The sequence below is a fragment of the Haliotis rufescens genome, unplaced genomic scaffold (assembly GCF_023055435.1).
Source record: "Haliotis rufescens isolate VD_foot unplaced genomic scaffold, xgHalRufe1.0.p SCAF_24, whole genome shotgun sequence".
NCBI classification, from domain to species: domain Eukaryota; kingdom Metazoa; phylum Mollusca; class Gastropoda; order Lepetellida; family Haliotidae; genus Haliotis; species Haliotis rufescens.
Genome location: NW_025963935.1, coordinates 9,005,397 through 9,015,534, shown reverse-complemented (window position 1 = coordinate 9,015,534; position 10,138 = coordinate 9,005,397). Strand labels below are relative to the sequence as shown.

The 10,138-nt window shown below is 38.3% G+C and overlaps 1 protein-coding gene across 1 annotated transcript; it reads right to left on the bottom strand.

Annotated features, from left to right (window-relative positions):
* Positions 1–330: 330 nt before the first annotated feature.
* Positions 331–8,609, bottom strand: LOC124120447. The gene is made up of 6 exons (XM_048402150.1): positions 8,101–8,609; positions 7,228–7,312; positions 6,366–6,565; positions 5,709–5,794; positions 2,031–2,220; positions 331–1,179 (listed from the first exon to the last, which is right to left on the bottom strand). The coding sequence occupies exons 1-6, from the start codon at positions 8,404–8,406 to the stop codon at positions 1,063–1,065; spliced, it is 984 nt and encodes a 327-aa protein (XP_048258107.1). The 5' UTR covers positions 8,407–8,609; the 3' UTR covers positions 331–1,062.
* Positions 8,610–10,138: the final 1,529 nt, after the last annotated feature.

The following is a 10,138-nucleotide window of genomic DNA, read 5'->3' as shown; positions in this document are numbered from 1 at the left end:
ATGTAAAATCAAATGACAAATGTTTTCTTTATATTCCCGAGGATCGAATTCGCAACCTTCATATCTGTAGCCCAGTGAGTGTACCACGAGGCTACAGAGGTGTTGATAAGCCTCACTGGTTTTTAGAATGTCCTTTTCAAGATCCGTACGCCAGCAACAGATATTTTAAGCGCATTTCCTAAGGTTCATGGAAAGTATGTTCGAAACATAAAAATGCTGATAAATGTTGTTTTAAGTTTCTTTTTTCGGTTTCTAAGCATGGAAAAACACTTTCCCTCGGTTTTGGTAGACAGAGCATGCCCTGGGGGTCGGTAAAAACCGTGGTGGCTTCGCCCCCTTGGTTTCCCCCTCTCCCCAGGGCATGCTCTGTCTACCAAAACCTCGTGAGCGTTTTTTCTCCAATACATAAATACCCCAGACCATGTTGCCATGATGTTTGGCATCGCATGTCTCTTGCTTCAGTGGGATAAACATTTGAAACGGAAGAGACTTTCCATAGCCAGTAGGAAGTAATGCCATAAATATTGACCGTCTCTTTTGACATGTTCCTTTGATGTGACATTTGATAAAGTGGATGAACAAAAGAACATTTGATCGTCATGACGTCGAACACGAGGATAACGTCATACCCTCATAAAGGAGGAAAGGTTACACAGCAAATACCACAAGTTCTAAAATGGCTGCATCCCTTTTGAATTCGATAAATACTATCTGGAAGTTATCAAAGCAAATGGTGTTCGCTATGGTTACATTGTGTCATAAACATAAAACCACGATGGATCGCATTTTGCGCAATATTCTGGCAATATTCCAGCTATACGTCTTTGAAACCAGAATGAGTACTACACAAGCCCAGTGATTGCCATATTCAGTTGTAATTGAAACACATCACCTATTGTATCACAATGTTATACCTGTACAAAAAACAATATCTGATACTCCACTGACTGCGCACAATGTTCTCATAGCTTTGTATGTCCAGAAACAGCATTTAGCTCTGCTGGGGGATGTTTTCGTTTTGCAGGGTTTGTTACCGAGAGTCAGTTGACACCGACAACAACATCATATGGTGATGTGCGCCGCCGTGAGGATGGCGTCACCACTGATAAGGATGTCTTCTCGGATCTCATTCGGGTATCTGTCTGTGAAGTTGTTTATGCTTGATCCATCTACAGCTAGCTGCAAGGAATCAAATGGAACATCTTCGATTATCCAGTGTATTGTGTTTCTATTCTGTTCTATTGGAACCACAGCTTCTACTGGACACAATTACAACTGTCTAACCACATTTCTCTCTTTATTAAAAGACATTCTGTGCAATGTTTCTGATAAGTTGCATCTTGATTTTACAATGAAAAGTCACATTCTTCTGATTGAGGTGACTAAATTAATATCCATTTAAAGTTAAGGACAAACGCATTGATTTACTAATAATATTTTATTCCAAAAGAATGACATATGTATTAAAATTTATTTATTATCTAAGTAATTCATTTTCGAAAATAGTAAGTTTTTTTATTTTCAATTCTTAAATAAGGCAGAGAAATCACAAAATATATCATTTAGAATTGTTACATCGAATGACGGGGGGAATCCTAAAATGTCCTGACTGATTTGTATTCTTTCTTTGTCAACCCTTGAAAGTTGCAAAAAAAATCCGGTACAGTGAGCCTGACATGACTTTAATACACATCCAAGAGGCCTAAACCTACTTTGCACACTCCTATGGGAAACGATACCAAATAAAAGAAAACTGCCGCTCAACAGGACAATGATTTACTTCACTGATAGGACCGTTACAATTAACAATGTACTTTTTTTATTTCCGCCTATCACGGCCGGTAGCACTTACAAATCTGCTGGACACTTTGGTTGTTATAGAGTGGGTAATTGCCTTCACTGCTTCAGAAACATTTATGTCTTATTTAACTGTTGATCAGACAGATGCCAACCCAGACACAGTAATTACCACTAGGTTTGTGTTCGTGACAAGGCTCAAGAAGAGGATGTGCGAAGAAACAACAACATACCATGTACATGCCTTGGTCCAGTCGTATCTCCACCAGAGACTCGGAACCCACTGCCAATGGGACCGGCGATAGCATAATGTCTGTTTCCCACACTCCGGAGAAGTGTGAGTTGAATACTACCTTGTTTTGATCCAGTCGGAAGCCAATATGATACAAACGATTTCCTCCTCCGCGAACATCCATATATACTCTATAAAATCGGGAACAAATTGTTGATGTAAACTTTGAAATATGTTAACAGATCGAATAAAAAACAGGTACGAATTTTGGAAAAGACGATGGTGGTCCTACAGTGTCTCTTTTGATCTGGAATGTTCATTCGAAGTTTGCTTTCAATGTACAAAAATATATGTATTTGTATTAGTTCCTGAAGTGATTGGAAGAAAGACCCAGTGTTTTTATTTTTAGCCAATCAAATTGTGACCTATGACAGACTTTCTAACAAATCGATTTGTATATTCCATCAGTGGCCACTGATGGATGGATGGATGGATGATGAGATTCGATAACAAATGCTAGTGGCCCAATATTAGATGCTTTAAATATTGGTCTAAACTTCTTCATATTCATGAACGACGACTCCCTAAATTAGCTTATAACATCCTCTTTTACATTCAGATACATTATGAATATTACAAAACTTTCAAAACATTGCTTCAGCCAGAAATATTTATCAATACTAACTGATGGAAACATTTAATAAAATATCTGCTTGATTTACAAGACATATTTGTAAGTGAATAAGAAAACCATCCATGAACAACTTGAAAAACATTTGTCCATCATGTAATCTAGAGAGAGAAAATGAAATTCGTTTCATGTTTGTTTATTTTACTATGATCTTCGAAAGATGTACATGTATTTCAAAGATTATCTTAAAGCAATATCGGGGGCACCGGTGGCCCAGTCGTCTAAGGCGCGGCGATTCGCTTTGCAGAGTTGTGTCCCTTGGTCACGCCAGAAACCTATGATTGTGGGTTCGAATCCCGGTTTAGCCCCAATTATGTTTCTAGGGTTATAACTGGAATAATGTTAAAGGAGGCGTTAAACCCAACTCACTCACTCACTAATAGCAATATCACGGCTAAAAGCTCTTGTATATATCAGTCGACATAGCCAAAAATGGTCATCTCTTGTCGTTCTTGATTTGCATGTGATAGCGTAGAACGTACAAACACAATACAATATGTATAGTGTGGCTTTAATGACTCGCAGGGGTCACGGACTGACCAGTCGTCTAAGGCGCGACGATTCGCTATGCAGAGTTGCGTGCCATAGGCACGCCAGAAACCTATGATTGTTGGTAAGAATCCCGGTTCGCCTCAAGTATGTTTCTAGGTTTCTCAGCACCATACCCGTGCTCGTGGGTTTCACCGAAGTGATAAACGTCTGCGACCTGCATCACTTCGGGCTTTCCTCCCACATTAAGTTGACACACCACGACATAACTGGAATAATGTTAAAAGCGGCTTTAAACTCAACTCATTCACTAATGACTCGCAACATGTATGGTCTTGAGACTCTTTTAACACAGATGCCAGATTATGTTACAACTACGCCTGAAGTGCAGCAGGTGTGTGTCCTACTGTTAGCGGAGAAACCGTCATTTAGTGAGTGAGTGAGTGAGTTAAAATGTTCTCACATCTGCAATATTTCAGCCATATCGTGACTATCAAGGGGTAAACATATAAATATATTGGACTTACATAAAAAAAACTGCCAACGAGAGAGTAAAATAACTAGACTTATCCCAGAAATATATTTAAAAGTAGTATGTAATCATAAAATCAATAGCACTATACATAACATTACATTATAAAAACGGGCTATAGATCGCCAGCAACTGAAGGTAGATCACCATACTAGGGACTATGGGGTCTTACAGCGCTTAAGCTTCCTGCATGGACCCCAGCCGGATTTACATCACCCCTTCAGGTGTTGGCGATTGTTGGCAATTTAAGCCAAATTAAAAGAACACATATTCTACGATTAAAACTGTTGTTGGAATAACATACTTGAATGATATGGACTTAGGATGCCCCCTAAGGGGGACAATTTTACACTACTTTAACCCCCTTTGAGAATACAGCCACGATCAATCACAGATATTGATTTATTCCACTGATGCTAAAACGTCATTTACTTAATACAAAGCAAATTAACAAAATTTACTAAACAACTCTATTTGTTTGAAAAAAACAATAAGTAAATGAGAACTAATAGTGCTAAAAAGACCCTTCATAGATTTAACCTTGAAATATTTCTCCCTTGTGATGGAAAAATCAACACAGTCAAGCAGGACAAGCGGGTGGGGGATAAAGTCACCATGTGTAACAGGATATATAGTTTTAGCTCTTTTCATTTCAAGTAGTTGTATACATCTTCCTTAGTTGTAGTACAAAATGTATATGCTTGTGTTAAGAGTCCAAACGGTTGGTCCAATTTTATTGAAGGGTGGACAGGTTAGTCTATTCCTGTCCCTTTGTCACCAACTCTCTAGCTTGTCAATACAATAGCTTTCAGCTTCCTAGCTGATTAACATTATCTAACTACAGCTTTCCTCCCTAACATTTGCACACTTTTTATTCACTCTGCTTATAACTCTTCACAGACAGGACATGGACTACATATAGTTCAGGTTAGTTATTTACATTATCTTTCCTAAATAGAATTCTAACTTATCAATTAAATATGTTATCAATAATGTAAAATATTGTAAATGCTTACCTATGATATCAAATAATCAAGACATCTTCTATTTTATCAGTATTAAGTGTTTAACATGTAAGTATGTGTGAGAGCATGATTTGATTGGGAGTTTTGAATGTAAGGATTGAATTGGAAGTTGGTTTTCTATAATTTAAGGAAATGGTTGTCATGATGTATATACGTATGTATGTATGTATATATTCAGGCATGATAGTTATGTTATTTACTTTTTATAGGAATGTCATAATCCTATATGATGTGGGTTTATAGACACACCCAGGTGTCACCCACAGGGTATGTATAAATCCTTTATTTTATCACTCACTCATGAATGAATTTATATGTATTAACTATGTGTTATAATTTAACACAACATGGTAGCATTTCATATATATTCCTACTCTTAGAGATAATAAGTATATATTTATGACGCCACACGGCTACTAGTATTCTTCTAACTATATGGTGTGTAACTGATATATTCAGTTATGATAAGAGACATTTAATATATGTATTACTATTTGAAAGTTCGGTAAATTGTATTTTATAGAAGTTATCTACAACGAACTAGTGATGTGTAACTGTATGCGTTGCATGTATGGATGTATGTGACTGCTCAAACTAGGAAATAATTAATATGCAGCCGTATCTTTGAATGCTGTTCTATGTACAGTATATAATGTTATATATATTTTTACAGGGTGATTGATCAATTGAAGTGATTGATAATGGAATAAATGTCACCTCAACAAACACAACCGCAGCTTGTCATTTTTCATAATGAACCACCCCTGCTACACATGCCTGACACTCGAACAGTTGCGTGGCAAGCATGTTGCTGGGGAACAACTCTAACCTGGAATTCCCACGGAGCCAATTACGCACTTAATACATGTGACAACATTCTCTAAGTGGTCACGCTTATTGTTTTCTAAACCATAATTATGTATACGAATATCTATCATTTACCGATTAACGGCCGTTGGAGTGATGTTCATTGCCACTTTGAAACTCATTGAATTCCCACAAGGCACGACCATGAGGAAGTTCATCACCTATGTAATCAAAGAAAGGGTACTAAAAAAATGTCTCACAAGCTCGATAATTTCTGAATCCTTTGCAAACACTTACAACATGTCTCAGAATAACATGTCTCTGTCTCAGCAGCATCCGTGTAATGTGATGTTCTTATATGCTGTTAATCGAAAACAGTAGCACACATTTGTATTGCCAACGCAAATGTTTTCAGTTTCATATGCATTTTATTGTACGACTGCCTTCGTTGTTTCTGACACATGCTTTTGTTCAGTGCATATCAAATGCCCATTACACATTCACTTCCACATACTGTTCCTTCCCTCTCTTGCACAGTCACAAGAATTGTTAAATTTTACACAAGGGCAGACCGAACCGGATCAAGTTGCAAAGACCAGTTCTGCTGGTACTGACATTGCCTATCTAAGTGTGTAATGCCATATACACAACATGTCATTGTGGTCTCTTTTTATACTTACAGGGGTTTTATTTGGTTGATATTATTGAGTCCATCTCACCTATCCATCTTGTCACAATTATTAATGATACCTTTATACTAAACGTTCATTCTGTACCACATTACCATCTTACCGGGTTGTCCCAACTGTACTGTGCGCACGGGCCGACAGAACCGTTCCAATTTCCTGTCAACTGACAAACTCTCTGGTTTCTATCTGTGCACATCATGAAGTTGTCCTTGCAAGTGTATTCTGCAACTGCTCCTTCATACACACCGGCATAATGAAGCTCAGCATTGGCAACAGAAGGTGGTGCGTCACAACCCTGAAACTCTGTATATTAAAACTCAATCATATAACATATTGGTTTATTTTAATCTCAAAGTAAGTACATGTATGTTTAACCAATCTGTCATTATTGGGATCTTCGAGTTGGATCTTGCCACCGATTGCCAAAGATAAATGGGTCCGCTCAACTACTGATATATTTCAGAGGTCACTGTCAGTTACGAAAGCATACACGTACGTTGAAACCCTATTTCTTGTTTCAGTGATTGTTCTTGGGTTAGGTCGGGTCGATATCAACATGATCAATATACTTTACACGATTATTATTGTACTAATTGCAAGTGTGTTTGTTTGTTTGTGCGTGCGTGCAACTGCGGGCACCAGTCATGAATAATAACTTATTCTTTGCTGGCCGACTGAAATGCCATTTTGCAGTTTAACATGTGTGCCCCACTCTGACTAGTCCTTGCTTTATCCCCTTAATGCCCAGCGCCAGACAGAGAAACAACAAATACCAGGTTTTGACATCTTTTGATGTTACACAGTCGGGATCGAAACACCGACCTCCAGGCAGATGCTTTGTCCTGGAAAAAGTCATTCGTGACAAACACTTTCTCTTCTGGCTTATCATGTCAGTCCAAGCCAAATGATTTCAATAAAAGATAACGTACAATAGAATTAACTTTTTTTTACCAGTAAAAATTTACCTGTTTCACATGATGCCCGTCCGAGTCGATCTAATTGGCACCTGGACGTAGGACAAGGTGTCGCCGAACAGGCGCCAGCGAGTGACTATTTATAAACAATACATTCATATGGTGTTCAGTGTGCTTCCAATACTCATGATTCAGATAGATATTTAGCACAGCCCAATCAGCTAGTCTCAAATTGTCAAAACAAGTATCTCTCAGCTGAGGCTGTTCGGGAGTGTTTCGCTTTTATGCAGACAACGTCCCACATAAGGCCAAATCCTGAAGAGACTCTGGAAAGTCTTTTCGTTATATAAGACAACTGTGGGACTGTAAGCAGGCATCTAGTATGATTTCAAAACGCTAATGTCAACGTCAGAGAATAATCACTCTCGATTATCTGTCGAAATAGATCCCATCAGGCATAAAAGGCAATGACAGTTATGTGAACGGATCACTAAAAATCAGTGATGACACCAGGTAAGCGTGTTTTTCTCATTGGTGCTGTTTACACATATTGAACACTTAAAACTAACCCCCATGTCATTAAGCCCAATCACTTTTGCCCGAGATGTTCAGAGTGATTGAGTTAAAATTTAACATCACATCGGCAATATTTCGGCAATATCGTGACGAGATTGGTAGGTTGGTCCGTTGCTCTGTTGTATAACGCTGCAATATTCCAGCTATATGAAGGCGGTCTGTAAATTATCGAGTCTGGACCATAAGGTTTCAGTGGCGAAAGTTATTGTAGACCAATGACAACTTTCATTTTTCGCAAATACAAGACAAATGTGTAATGAATGTAAAGAAAATTACATCTACTGTGGTTTTGACATTTTGAGCTCAAAACGAAAAATGAGATAAATTAAGGATTGATAATATAACTACCTTAGGCCAGTGGTTGATGTCACTGAAGAGAAATCCTGGCTGTGTTGTGACGGCCACCTGGTTACTGCTGTTGCTGTTGAGTTCACAGATGCGAGTCTTGGTCTCAAAGTTGAAGGACATGCAGACTGAAGACATCAGACATGCCGATGCACAGGAATAGAGAGACTGTGACCTTACTTTCCTAAATATGTAATGTTCAATATGCGCATCTACCTCCACAACAGAAGTTGTGTTGAAGCAAGTGCCACAACCACCTAATCCTCCCCCAGTCAGGACTAGGACTACGGTAAAAAGACAAAATTGCATTTTCCTCTTTTGTGAGAAAAGAAATAAGTAAGGGAGGGGTATTATTAACGACAGTTGAATCTCATGCTTCACCTGTAAAGTTGGATCCACCTACTACAGTTGCTGACACAAACATTATTAAACAGATACATATCCATCCATCTATCCTTCCTCAGTGAAGTAAAGCCATGTGTGCTTGCTCAGTGGATTTTCTTTGTGATCTAACTGTCTTTGCTTTCAACTGAAGCAACGCCCATATGAGGAACAGGAATGAATGTAACTGCATCATTCCTTTGAAATGAATGGAAACATACCAGGCCACAGTTAAAAATCTTTGATCTCAACCTCGAAAGCAAGTAACAAAGAATTGATTGAGGTCGAAATACAGTCGGGAAAACCACTCACACCCTGTGCCAGCGACATGCTTCACAGTTGAAAGATCAATATAACTAAATAACTGAGTGTGTAAGTGTGCAAATCGATCATAAGTCTATTGAACTGGTTATGTGTACAGTGATACAGCGCTAAAGGTTTTCAGTTCGAATTGAGAAATTTGCCATCACTAAAACTTGTAATTGAAACTGACTAGCATTAAGCTGCTAAACCAAGATTAATAAAGGGTATTAAACCCACGATCATGGGATCCTGACACATCGGGCACAGTAAATGATGCCCCTTTGGATAGTTCGGGAATAAGACCGAAGACGTTTCCTTTCACATTGATATGGTGATGCCTTACCTAAGATCCAAATCGATGAAAAATGTGATATTTAGCGGATCCTTGTACTACTAAGGGACGCGTATCTCAAATAAAATTGATGTGCTTTAAGTCCACTGGGTCACCAGTTAACTTAGTTTCAGTCAAAACTACTCATGAATGTACTTGTAAATTTATATGTTGTTCTTTTGGGTTGTTGTTTAACTTCGCACTCAACAATATTCTAGCTATATATGACGGCGATTTGTAAATAATCGGGTCTGGGCGAGGCAATCCAGTGATCAACATCATGAGCATCGATTTACGCAACTGGTATACGATAACATGCATCAACCATGTCAGTGAGCCTCACCACCCGATCCCGTCTGTCGCCTTTTACAACAAATATAGTCGCCTTTAGCGGTAAGCATTGGTTGCTGAAGATAATTTCTAACAATTTATATATAAAATGAACAATGCCCAATGAGAGCTTAACAAATTATAATAATTGCTCGGGCGGTGGGGTATCCTAGTGGTCAGGGTGTTAGCGCTGAAGACCCAGGTTCGATTCCATTGCTGGAATATTTATATAAGCAGCGTATCAACTCAATCACACACTCTAATACTTCTAATACATTGTTTCGTGAGCGAAATCTTCTGAGTAGGACTCATAGCTTTGCGTGAACTCTGTATGCAACAGAGAACCCATTAATATTTAAGAGAAATAGAAATGTATGATAAATGTATGATTTGATAAACAAAGCTATTTCTTAAATTGGTAGTATATAATTATTGAGATGTGCCATCGATGGGGGTTAAAGTAGAACTTTAGAAGCGTTTCCTGTCGTACTGGTAGCACCTGCCATAATTTTTAAACAAAAGTAAGTTGTCTGACAACCGCACCCAGCAGTATCAGCAGTAACAACAGCATGTAAACAATTGAGTATGAACCATCCAATCGATTATTGATCAGTGTGACAAACAATGATCTACGTCGTTGTGTTGAAACACTCTTCTGTCAACCATGTCATCCAGTGCGACCATCCAATCAATTAA

What these genes read in the sequence shown, in the direction of transcription:
- LOC124120447 (XM_048402150.1), bottom strand. Translation starts at nt 8,406, where the DNA reads ATGCAATTTTGTCTTTTTACCGTAGTCCTAGTCCTGACTGGGGGAGGA. An exon ending in ACGGGCATCATGTGAAACAG is followed by an intron (nt 6,566 to 7,227) that starts GTAAATTTTTAC and finishes TTTAATATACAG; the next exon opens with AGTTTCAGGGTTGTGACGCA. An exon ending in TGGACCAAGGCATGTACATG is followed by an intron (nt 1,180 to 2,030) that starts GTATGTTGTTGT and finishes GATTCCTTGCAG; the next exon opens with CTAGCTGTAGATGGATCAAG.